The sequence below is a fragment of the Bombus affinis genome, unplaced genomic scaffold (genome assembly GCF_024516045.1).
Source record: "Bombus affinis isolate iyBomAffi1 unplaced genomic scaffold, iyBomAffi1.2 ctg00000070.1, whole genome shotgun sequence".
NCBI classification, from domain to species: Eukaryota; Metazoa; Arthropoda; class Insecta; order Hymenoptera; family Apidae; genus Bombus; species Bombus affinis.
In genome coordinates this window covers 96,294-109,710 of record NW_026108823.1, presented here as the reverse complement: position 1 = coordinate 109,710, position 13,417 = coordinate 96,294, and the positions used below count along the sequence as shown (strand labels likewise).

General features: G+C 32.8%; 1 protein-coding gene across 2 annotated transcripts; it reads right to left on the bottom strand.

The window, feature by feature from the left end:
• Nucleotides 1–9,096: 9,096 nt before the first annotated feature.
• On the bottom strand, nucleotides 9,097–10,118 carry LOC126927047 (G-patch domain and KOW motifs-containing protein-like). Of its 2 annotated transcripts, none has more exons than XM_050743380.1 (4): nucleotides 9,921–10,118; nucleotides 9,437–9,750; nucleotides 9,224–9,357; nucleotides 9,097–9,139 (listed from the first exon to the last, which is right to left on the bottom strand). In XM_050743380.1, exons 1-3 carry the CDS (start codon nucleotides 10,042–10,044, stop codon nucleotides 9,262–9,264), a joined length of 534 nt encoding a protein of 177 aa, XP_050599337.1. In that variant the 5' UTR covers nucleotides 10,045–10,118; the 3' UTR covers nucleotides 9,097–9,139; nucleotides 9,224–9,261. The 2 variants fall into 2 exon arrangements, with proteins under 2 accessions (XP_050599337.1, XP_050599336.1); XM_050743379.1 differs by having other exon boundaries at nucleotides 9,254–9,357.
• Nucleotides 10,119–13,417: the final 3,299 nt, after the last annotated feature.

Here is a 13,417-nt window from a genome sequence, read left to right as displayed (position 1 = left end):
AGAACGGCTCAGTGACAAAATTAATAAAGTAAGGATCACAAATATTACAACATTACACTCTTACATCACATAATAGTTCTCTATACAAAAGATATATAGCGAATCGACTTTTCACAACGATAAGAATCAACAGAACCAATTAAGACCAGGCGAAACTCTCATAAGACAACAATATCAGAGGGATCAAATCAGCGATTTTAATCTATGTTACAAATTATAGTTATCAAGAAAAATTGCTCTTTTCACGAAAATTATGCTGATGACACACTCACAATGCATTTTATATTTGATAGTCGGATGTGCTCGTGGCCATCAGGAGTATAAAGACGACGTTTTTAGAAAATGACAGCGCTGTCGGGTTTTAAAAGCTTTTATTTTTTTATTCATCATTACGAAGATTGTGATGGAAGAACGTAATGGGGTAAAATCTGACTATTCCTTAATGAAGAATGCTTAAAGAGATTCTATAGAAAACGGTGATCGTTTCGTTGGGTAGTTCATTCGAATTTTGATCAGGATTATTGAGATAGAAGGGTCGAGAGCTTCGTGGAATATAAACTTTGACGCTTCGACGCTTCATCTCTTTTCAAGCTCACCAGTCACAAACCATGGTTCACTGAATATATCTTTTTGGAAAATCCTTTTTGGATTTTCGTACGAGAAACATGGTATGTTTGACAAGGGATTTTCTTTTGAGGCAATTTAGAGTGACAAAAAGGTCTTTCTGTTAGGTAGCTTGACGAGAAAAATGTTTTATTAATAACGTAAATGGAACGAGTAGTTACGAATTTAAATAGAATATGACCAAATGGAATATATATCTTCTCTTCGACTTTCATAAGCTGAAAGCCCCGTATCTAAATTTTATCTTAATTATTTGAAGCAAAAAGTATGTTTTCTGAAACTTTCGTTTCTCGTGATGAGTACTTTATGATGCAATAAAAAATTTTGTCTGAAAATTATACTCAAGATCAATTTCATGATCCATTTTCTCTAACAGATCTCCATCTTCCACAGCTATAACAAATAATTTTTTCACACTCTATACATTTAACATCGATTATAATTCTGATAATTGAAACACCGAACATCAATGTGTTTATTCACTACGCCAACACAGATAACAATTAACATTGATATATAATATATATTTGACGATATATATCTGAAAGAATAGAAATTTCATTTAATCGACTATATGACCATACTCGGTTAAGTACCAACAACGACTATCTATCAACCTTATCTTACTTCCTCAAAGATATAGAAAGACTTTAAAAATTTCAGCCATGTGATTTGGTCCTTTAAAATTTAGAAGTAATATAACGATAAAATACCATCAAAACCTTTAAATTTAACGCACGAAAACATGTCTTCTTTGCTAATGGCGTACTATAAATATAAATATTTGAATAAATATTGCGAATTTCATATTGCTAAAAGATTTATACTATTCGTTCGTAAATAATCGTCGGATCTATATTTAAGTTGAAACTGTTGCATTAGATCTCTTTTCTTACTTAAAATTATTTGGATTGGTAACTTGGATGTAACATGTAATTTATTCTTCCTTTATAAATAGTATACAGAAGATACCAATTCAAAGAAAGTTCAGCAAACTGACAATATTTAATCGGTTTTCGTGACACCGAATAAATAATAAATAATAAATTTGAAGGGAAAAAACAAGAGATTAAGAAAAAATTCTGAAAAATTCTGACACAAATCAGTAGTATTATTTTATATTACTTCGCGAATTACTTTTCAAGCATAAAAATAGTTTGACGGTCACTTGTAGTTCCTTCCTTGCCATTTCATTTATTAAATTCGTTTAATTTCGTAAACAAAATAGCCACTCGTGGCGAGTTTTGTGTTTAAAATAGAATTTTGTCATACGGGCTGGTTGGTAATTGATAGTACAAGCGGAAAATTGGTGATTCTACTCGAAAAAAGAAGTCGAAAATATAGAATAAAAAAAATTAAAATATTACAATTACCATCAATAAGCTCAGCATCCACATATGACTATGTGACACATAGTGATTGACGCTTCCAGATATGGGACTATGGTTCTGAAGTGAACCATTTCTGGGTGAATCATCGACGGTAGTGACATTAAATGCGGTCGGATCTTCTGTGGGGTTCAGGCATTCGATGTTGCAACATCTGCGTTCAAAGCGGAATTTCTTGCACTTGTGTAATAAAAAGAAATCGATTAATTGTACGGATCAATCGTCACTAGACTACTCGAAAATCCAGGTCATTCAAAGAATGAAAGAAGAAAGAATTGCTCCAATTCCACCATTGCTTTTGCAAAACTAGTATTTGAGAACCGTTGGTCAAATATATTATAACACTAAACGTACATTTCGGGAAGAATAATTTGTGCTATGAAACAGAATACGATAAAGTTCAAAGGTTACATCGATTTTCAAAATTTTATAAATTCAGGTGTATGACAGTGTCAGTCAGCTCTTTTTCTGTCCCCAAGCGCCAAAATTCATTCCGACTACCATTTTACGTATTTTACAGAAGTAAGCCTTCATTCATCTCCCATTCCATCCACCAACATGCTCTCGACGTATTATCTTCTAAGTAAAATATTGATGTTGAGTCAGACATCCAACTGAATAATCTTTTCGGTGTTACTATAAGGCATTTAAAACCAGGGCTTGTGGTTATACGTTAGATGTAATACTTGGCATGAAACCTGCTGATATTAATATTAAATTTATGCATAATAGGATGTAGGACCATTGTCAAAATGAAATTACTTAGCATCTTATATAGCCTGGCAAGGCTCGAACGTTTTATCTTCCTGTAGATTTTCTTTGCTTTTAGACTTTCCTTCCATTTCTTTGAATTGGTATCTTCTGTATACTATTTATAAAGGAAGAATAAATTACATGTTACATCCAAGTTACCAATCCAAATAATTTTAAGTAAGAAAAGAGATCTAATGCAACAGTTTCAACTTAAATATAGATCCGACGATTATTTACGAACGAATAGTATAAATCTTTTAGCAATATGAAATTCGCAATATTTATTCAAATATTTATATTTATAGTACGCCATTAGCAAAGAAGACATGTTTTCGTGCGTTAAATTTAAAGGTTTTGATGGTATTTTATCGTTATATTACTTCTAAATTTTAAAGGACCAAATCACATGGCTGAAATTTTTAAAGTCTTTCTATATCTTTGAGGAAGTAAGATAAGGTTGATAGATAGTCGTTGTTGGTACTTAACCGAGTATGGTCATATAGTCGATTAAATGAAATTTCTATTCTTTCAGATATATATCGTCAAATATATATTATATATCAATGTTAATTGTTATCTGTGTTGGTGTAGTGAATAAACACATTGATGTTCGGTGTTTCAATTATCAGAATTATAATCGATGTTAAATGTATAGAGTGTGAAAAAATTATTTGTTAGAGCTGTGGAAGATGGAGATCTGTTAGAGAAAATGGATCATGAAATTGATCTTGAGTATAATTTTCAGACAAAATTTTTTATTGCATCATAAAGTACTCATCACGAGAAACGAAAGTTTCAGAAAACCCCTGGATCGTAAATAATTCGTTCTTTTGAAAAAAGCTGTTTAAAATTTCTTATACTAATCCCTATACTAATTGTGTATACTAATTGTATTTAGTATATTATGTTATAAATAATGGTTAATATAAGTATCAAAATAAATAGACAACAATTAATTAGATAACATCGTAATAACATAATATAATATAATGGGCGTAATCATATACAGTAAAACTTAGAAAATATGCTCTGGATGAATTCGGTGAAAATTATCCTTTGTTCCGTGGTATATATAGGCAAAAACGAATGGTAGACCGCAGCATAATAGTTTCCAACCATCCACAATTGTTCTAATTCCTCACTCGACGTCTTTCATGTTCATTCATGTAGGAAAAAGTATGTTATCGTTTAATAATAAGCTTTTAAGCGTTTAATAACATCTCGTCGAGTAGAAATTCCACACGAAGCAGTGAGAAAAATAATATTTGAAGAAGATCTATGTTCTCAGCTTCGTCGTGTGCAAGAACTTTGTAGGATAGATTGTATCATGCGATGAAAATTTTATACTTGTAAGTTAAGAAAATTGGAACGAAAATTCACGTTGTCTCAAAGATATCTTGTTTTTGGATAGAAATAGTTACTTTACTAACAACATTCTCAATATTAAGGATATGAACATCTTTGATTTAATCAAAGCCGCTGGAATACGCTAGATATTTCATATCTGACTTAAACATGTACTGCGACGAGCGAAAAAAGTAAACACATAAATGTAAAAGACTAATTTTTCAAGTGATCGGTAAAGATTAGGTAACAGTAACTACAAGTTATTATTAACGAAATGTAATAGTTAATTTTCATTAACATTAATAATGTACAAAACATTTTACAAAAATGGACATCTCAAACCATGTTTACAGTTTTGCACATTAATTATACTCGTCGAATCAAGGTTTCAACATAGGTATTTCGTCCACTAGTACTACTTCACGTTTATTATATCCAATAGAATTAACTACTATTTAGGTAAATTATTTTGTGGAATGGTCAAATAATGCTCTTTTCTCATTATACCTTCGACATTCGCTTTCTACATAAAATCAACGGGCTGTGTTTACACTTTTGCTTGTCACGGCGTATCAAGGAAGATTGAAATGTAAAGTAATTCGCACAAAAAAGTAGATATTAGTATTGATGTTATTGTATTCCATATTTGACCTTAAAATATGAATAAAATCAGTCTAAGTATTAATGAAATTTCAAACATTTTTTCTAAAACAACGGAACTTTCCTTTCTAATGAGCACTATATGATGCAATAGAAAAACAATTTGACACTGAAAATTGTGGTCAAGATCAATTTTGCGCTACACTTATTTAACCAATTTTCATCAAATCGAAGGTGTAGAATGGCTTGAAAAAAATACCGCGATAAATACTTTTTTGACACTTTGTACAAAGGTGTATATCAATGTGTATATCGATACACATACTCTGTATGTGCATATCCGTGGTATATATATCCGTTTTTCGAAGCAAAATGTCATCTACCTGTTCAAAAGAGCAAAGCAAAAACACTACATAGAGGGTTTGTTACTGTTAACACTCTCTATTTCCGTGCGTAAAGTATCCAACCAGATATCCAGGAACAGCTTTCAGGGAACGAGATTGAATATTTGATCGAATATATTTAATATGGCAATGTTACGTATAACAATATACGTATGGAATTTTAAAAGTCACGAGGGTTGCAGCGGACTCAATTTTAATGTACATTAAACATTTTGCTCATTGATGACCTTACCTTAATTTTTTTCTCCTTCCTCACTTTCTTCTCCTATGCGAGTGACACAGCAAGATTGATAGTAACAAGCGATTTCATTAAAACACAATCTCCTTTTCCATTTGATGAACACGATACGAGACGAGGGAATGATTTAGGAACACGACTTTCGAGCGGTTTCAACAACTATTAAGTTTCATTTATAGCAACGAACACTGCCAAAGACGTAATCAATAAGATTCGCGTAGGTGCCGTAGATGACGTAGATGAAAAAACGTAGATCAAACGTAAATGACGAAATTATACATTAATTTATTTTAACGCGTTAAAATTACGCTAATGACAGTTGTTCCATTCAATTTGTTCACATATTTGAGCCCTATATGGAACAAAGTGAACGGAACATCTGCAAACGTGTTAACCGGACAACGACGAATTTTCACATCTACTCCACGAAGCTTCACATATATCAATGACCACTACCGTAGTCATGGTCAAACATAGATGACGAAGTTATGTATTGATTCACTTTAACACGTTCAGATTACGCTAGTGACACTTGCGCAGTACTATTTGTTCATATATTTAAGCCCTATATGCAACAAAGTGAACGTAGCATCAGCAAGCGTATTAATTGGACAACCACGAATTTTCACATATATTGCACGAAGATTCGTATATAACAATGATCACTGCCATAATCATGGTCAAACGTAGATGACGAGATTATGCATTAATTCACTTTAAAAATTACGCTAGTGACACTTGCGCAGTACTATTTGTTCATATATTTAAGCCCTATATGCAACAAAGTGAACGTAGCATCTGCAAGCGTGTTAATTGGACAACGACGAATTTCGTTTCGCAAACACGGACACGTGATACATTTTGAAGTTACGTGGACGCGAGAGTAATTCGTTCCCTTAAATTGCTCAATTTCCATTTCTTTCGCCATGTATATTCGAGTATTGCATTTGAATTGCAGAGCAGTGGGAAGTAACGGCGCACGTCGTTGATATATCGACAGGAACATGAATTCTTTTTTCATAGGATGAATACTTTTTTCATCGAATTATTAAACCGAATCAAGTTTTCAAATCCAATCATTTAATTTCATCGTTTTACATCTAACGTTTCAATCTTTTTTCTTTTAAATACCTTACCTATATTTCATCTCGTTGAATATTCCATATTTTTAATGCTACTACCACTTATTGGTAATTTCAAATATGTAATTATCGTTCTGAAGTTAGAAATTCGAAATAACATTCGTCAGTATATGATTCTACGTTTTATATAGAGTAATAAAAATGATACAATGAGTTTCGGTAAATAACCAATAAAAATTTTTGTTCCTTTTTCTTTTTCTTTTTTTTTTTTTTTTTTTTTTTTGGTTTTATGTATCCAAGGTCGAGAATAAACTATGTGCACGTTTCTTGTATTCGTTTCTTGTATTTTTATGAGGAATTCAGTCTTTTTACGCCACAAGAGTCTCAACGTTTTCGTTTTCACGCCTACGTTACGCTCGTTAAACACGTTCCAACAAGACCATGAATAAGGATAACAGCTTTAATGTTTTCACATGTTTGACACAATGTTTCACACAAAAACGTAGACTAAGAAGCATATGGCAGACCCATAGAACACCGGAGGACAAACGCAAACTAAACAACGCAACTAGAAAACTATCCTAAACTATAAAAAACTACAATAATGACCGTTTTCACAAATATCTCGCCAGCTTGTCCCCCACAGCCGACTCCAACTACTCACTATGGAAGGCCTCCAGGAAACTCACGCGCCTCCCACAAATAATACCTCCAATCCGCCGTCCGCAGGGTGGATGGGCGCGTAGCCCTATAGAAAAAGCCAACCTATTTGCCAAACACTTGACTGAAGTATTCCAACTCCATTCCTCCATAGCTGCAGCGGACGTTACCGAATATCTGCACACTCCCTTCCAAATGTCCCCTCCTATTGAACCCTTCACTTCTTCAGAGATCATAGAAGCAATCAGTCGCCTAAACCCCAAGAAAGCAGCAGGTCACGACCTAATAGGAAATAAAGCAATCAAGGAACTTCCGATAAAAGGGATTGCACTCATCGCATCAATCTTTAACGCTATCCTCCGCCTTCAACACTTTCCCTAGGCTTGGAAAATCTCACTGATCACCCTCATCCCTAAACCCGGTAAACCAATATATGAAACCAGCTCCTATCGCCCAATCAGTCTTTTACCTACCCTGTCTAAACTATTCGAGAGGATGCTCACGAATCGTCTCCTTCCACTCCTAGAAGAATTGAAAACACTCCCAGACCACCAATTCGGCTTCCGAAAACAACACTCAACAGTAGAGCAAATCCACCGCATAACCCACATGATCAGCCAAACCCTTGAAAAGAAAAAATACTGCTCAGCGGTATTCCTAGACATCCAACAGGCATTCGACAAAGTATGGCATAAAGGGCTACTCTACAAGCTCAAAAAGATCCTACCTCATCCATACTACTCCATCTTAAAATCCTACCTAACCAACAGACAATTCATAGTTAAATGTCTAGGCGCCACTTCCGCAACATTCCCAATAGAATCCGGCATACCCCAAGGTAGTGTCCTCGGACCCCTACTGTTTTCCATCTACACTGCCGACTTACCTATAGCAAACGAGGTAACAATAGCAACATTTGCCGACGACATAGCACTATTAGCTACCCACGCAGACCCGGCAATTGCCTCATCCACTCTCCAGCGAAGTATCGACACCATGGAAAAGTGGTTCCAAAAATGGGGTTTCAAAATAAACGAAAAAAAATCCTCTCATGTAACCTTCACGCTCCGAAAACAAACCTGCCCCCAGGTCACCATTAACAACACAATAATCCCAAGCAAGGACTCCGTAAGATACATGGGCATGACCCTGGACAGGAGGCTAACTTGGAAAAAACATATCTCAGAAAAAACAAAGCAACTAAAGGAAAAATTAAGAAAATTCTATTGGTTCACGGGCCGACGCTCCAAACTAAACATACAGAACAAAATAATCCTCTACAAGGCCGTAATAAAACCTGTCTGGACCTATGGAATCCAACTATGGGGAACAGCAAGTAATTCCAACATTGAAATACTCCAACGCTTCCAATCGAAAACGCTAAGATCCCTATCAAATGCACCCTGGTATGTTACCAACGAAACAATCCACCGTGACATCAAGATACCTACAGTCAAAGATGAAATACACAAGTCCAGAAGCAGATATAACACAAGAGTCAACAACCACCACAACCCACTAGTCACCCAACTACTGGACACGACGGACCGATCTACATTTATCATATTTTATATAAAATTAGAAGGGACCTTTAAAAAATTGCATGCAACAACACACTTACAGGTACTCTTGAATTAGTTTTTCTACATGTCCGATTATGTCTTTATATGTATATGTCAATTCAAATTTATTTTCTTAAATGTCCCTTAATGAAAAACTAACACTTCATATTAACTTTGAACTTTTGAGTTCTTAGAATATTCTGATTTAGTCACTGGCTGTACCATAAATTCATTTACAGATATTATATTTCCACCAAGAGCTAGTTTTATTATGAGCCTTCCTGCATCATCATCGAATCCTTCTATTTGACCATAATTATTACTTTGTTCTCCAGCTATAATTTTCACAAATGTTCCTTTCTCGATTTTAACTTCTTCCTCTTCTTTTTTGAAATCTGTATTTTTCTTCTGCAATGCTACTTTGTCTGCTCCAAGACCCATACCTTTTGGTCGTAATTCTGGTATGACAGCTGCTACTAATCTGTAATAGTTAGAATAAACGATTGTGAAATAAAAAATGATGTTCTCTGTTTACTTTCCAATAAGTGATGTATTAAATACATATAATTAATTTAATCCAGAGTAAAATTCATACTTTTCATTTCAACCAATTCCCTTTCCTGGTTGCCATCCCATTCCCCTTAACATTGCTACACCAAAAGCATCAATAGGAATTTTTTCATAATCTTCTAACGTAGACTGAAAAATACAAAACGATATTTATAATATGCAAATGTAATACATCTGTGCATTGCACATCAATATGTTGATAACGTACCTGTTCTTTGCCTCTTAATGATTCATCTTCTACTAAAGGTAAAGTTAAATCATTTGTTTTAGTTTCATATTTATTCTTTGACTTAAGTTCCCCAATGATTTCTTTAGTCGCTTGCTCTTCTAAAGTAACAACTTTATTTTCACTATCTTCAACTGGCTCTTTCTTTATTGATATTATTGGCGATGTTTTTCCATTAGATAGCTTTGATTTTGCCTCGTTAACACTAGCGTCTCCTACCTTTTCCTTATCTGCCTTCGGAAGGAAAATGTCTGCATCTATTTTATTAAGAATTCTATCATGCCAGGTTTTTGAACCTAGTAATGGAATAATTAGAGGTTCATCTTTTTTTTCTTCCTCATTGAAATAAAAAAATTGTTTTCAAATATATATATTCCGCTATTGGTGATTTTTATAGGTTAGGTTGAGGTTATATGTTTCTTGATTATAAATTTTACTTTTTGAACTCACCCTATTACTTTAATACCTTTCTCATCAAGGCATTCAATGTAATCAACTTTCTTTTTTTCTTGTGGAATAGCATTTTTTAACACAGGTTTCTTAATAGATTTCGCAAAACCGAAGGAAATCTTCTTTCCTTCTTCTGCCATTTATTTGTTATTTTAACACTGACTTATAGATCAATACACATGTATATACTAGACATAAAGATTGATGTCACTTGAATCTACTCAAGAATCTACTCAATTAATCTACTCAAAATTACTTGCACATTAGTAAAATTTCATTCCGACAATGTATCAAGCGTCTGAATAAGTGACATTAAAGTAAACATATATCAAAGAGGAAATAAGAAGAACTGACGCCTATGGTTTTCTATGTTACAGAGCTAGTGCTGCATCATACGGCCAAATGCCGAAGGTGGCTTATGCTAGTATATACCTGCCTATACGTTTCAATGAGAAAATCGATATTATGTGTTCATGTGAAAATTCACATTTCCCTAGGAGCTGTATTTTGATAGATTTAAGCTTCTAATGGAGCATTTTAAACGTATAGAGTATACTATGAAGTAGATAGTAGTGCGGATCATTTTATATTCATAGAAAGTTTGAATGTATAGAAATGTACAAAATGCTCATGATATGCAAAAATATGCAAAATATTCAAAGTAAACCAATCATCAAAAAGTTTAGAAGGTGAAACAAATTTCTTTAATAACACCTAGATTAATTTTTATTTGTTAACAATCCCATATATAACCATAGCTTTCGCCCGGCGCATATACGCGCCCATACATGCGTCAATAAGATAAGAGGAAATAAAAGACACATTATCGATAAAATACACTAACACATATGTAATACGTGGATATATTATCACTCAGATTACACATATTATATATTATAAGGGAATATGTATACCACGTATATATGTAGAACGAACATTTCAAACTTGTTTATAGCCCGTGCGATCACATAAATGCACGCACACGAACAATTTTTCGAACGATAATTATATTAATAATTTATAACCATTTATATTTTTATATTTTTATATTTTTATATTTTTATATTTTTATATTTTTATATGATAAGCATTTATATTTTTTAAAATATGTTCTTATGGCATACATATTTATTCCACGCTTCATATCTATCCACATCCGTAACTGTAGGTGACATTGTTTTTTAACAATTTTGCTATTATTTCATAATTCTTTAATTCATATTTCAAAGTCGTAACAGATGTTTCTTTTTTTTTTTTTTTTTTCAAGTTTTTCCCATATTGGACTTATTTCGAGCAGCCATGCTTGCTTACAAAGCAATTTTATATCCACGCAAGAATATTTTTCAGTAGATTTTATTATGTGGTTTACAACATCCATATTCTCTAATAACTGGTTGCTAAGGTATAATTTGAACATACCAAGTCGAGTAACTTCATTTGGTAATGATACGTATATTTTCTTTTCAAGGCATCTGCGTAAAGCTGCATCAATGTCCCTAATAATATATTTACAATAAATATTATTGTTCTGTTATATTAATAATAACAAAGGAATATTCCGCACAACACAATAATTAAGATTAAGATAATGAATAATTATGATATTAAGATATTTTCTACTTAGAAAACATTGAAATAGCGTGATATACATAGCAAGGGCAATTAGTTGCAGCCAAAAGAACTACATTAGAATTTTCGTTAGATACTAATCCATCCAATCTAGAAAGAAGTTCTGATCTGAATCTCTTTGCAGGTTCAGACAATGTACAGTTTACTCCTTTATTTGTGCCTATCCAGTCAATCTCGTCGATAAAAATAATTGTAGGCGAAAAATTATAGGCAAGTTCAAATAAAACCTGTTCAGTTTAACAAATGTATTAATGTAACTATTCTATTTATATATGATTATTATTATATATGATATATTCCAGAATCTCTTCTTCATAGACAAAGGAAATCAACTTACACGGATATACTTCTCGGAATCACCTCTCCATTTGCTCACCAATGAGCTGGCCGTTATGTTAAAAAAGGTGCATTGACATTCCAGGGAGAAAATGGGCCTTTAAAAAAGATAAGGTACTTGAGGAGATACACAATGGCCTCCTTAATAGCAGATTTACATTCCTCTAGGCCTACGATGTTGTCCCAATATACATTTAATTTTGTCAGTATGATTTCCTACGACAATACAAAGATGAAATGGCGCATAATCTCCGTATTAATTTCCGTAAGTGTTATGTAATTCGTTATTTAAAGCTTTACTGAAATCAGTATTTACAATACGTATATTAATCGAAAATAACTTACGCATGAAATGTCTTCAATAATCTTCCATAATTCCAGATTGTCTATATAAAGCTTCTGAGCCTATTTTGATATCTTTGATTGCGTGGATTGTTCCATTAAGATGTTAAATAGCTCTCCTCTTCTGATGAAGATTCATCGCTTTCATTGGCGAAAATTGGTGTCAATGTCATTGCGAGATTAATATCATCCGTAGCGTCACCCGTCATCTTCTGTTGTACATTCCTCCCTTTCACAGACTCACTTCTCGTTTCTTTAATAACAGATTTGACACGTTTTACTACTTCTTCGAAGATTGAATGATATTGTAATCGATACGTTGAATACGTTGAGAACGTTGAATAGTGTTAAATAATTTAAATTCTTACACTTTGTTCGCATTTGTCATTTCCCTCGTCTTTATTTCCTTTTCAGTTATTTTCTTGCACAATATAGGATATTTTTGGAATTTCATCTTGTAATAATAATTTTCATATTCTGTAAGAATAATTTCCAAATCGACGTTGTCGCAGACTCGATATTTCCGAGGTAGACGAGCTTCCCGGATTAATACATCGCTAATGTCTACATATCTAAAAAATATAATTTTTAATTCATTGAACAAATTTTATGCTATGAGTACACACTATACGATAATCATCAATTAACTGTTTTATTTCTAGGTAAGACAGACAAAAAGAATGTACTGTCTATTTATTATTATATAAATCCTCGGCGATAATTTTTTGCCTTCTGCCTTTTAATTTCTAATTTTTAAAGTTTGAATTTAAATATATTTTCATTTATAACTAGTTAATCTACGTTATCGATTGAGTTACTCTATAACTACTGAGTTACCGATGTCGATTTTCAAATTTTGGTTCCTTCCCCTCTTTCCGCACTAATTTCTATTTCGATTGGTCGCCGATATTATTCGAAAAAATTGCAACTAAGAAGATATCTAAATATATACACATAATATAAATATATAAACATAATTTTGTTATCTACTATCTTGATACGTGCAAAGATAAATCTTAATGATATATAATACAGCGTAAATGGTTATAAATAATTAATTATTGACAATAATTATAAGAATTATCGAAAGAAAAAATCATAGATACTATGTGCGAGTGTAAAATATCACAAAAAATGAACAACAATTGTGAAAAACGCAATATGGCAAATCAATGACAAAACACACTCATGACTGTCATGGAAGTT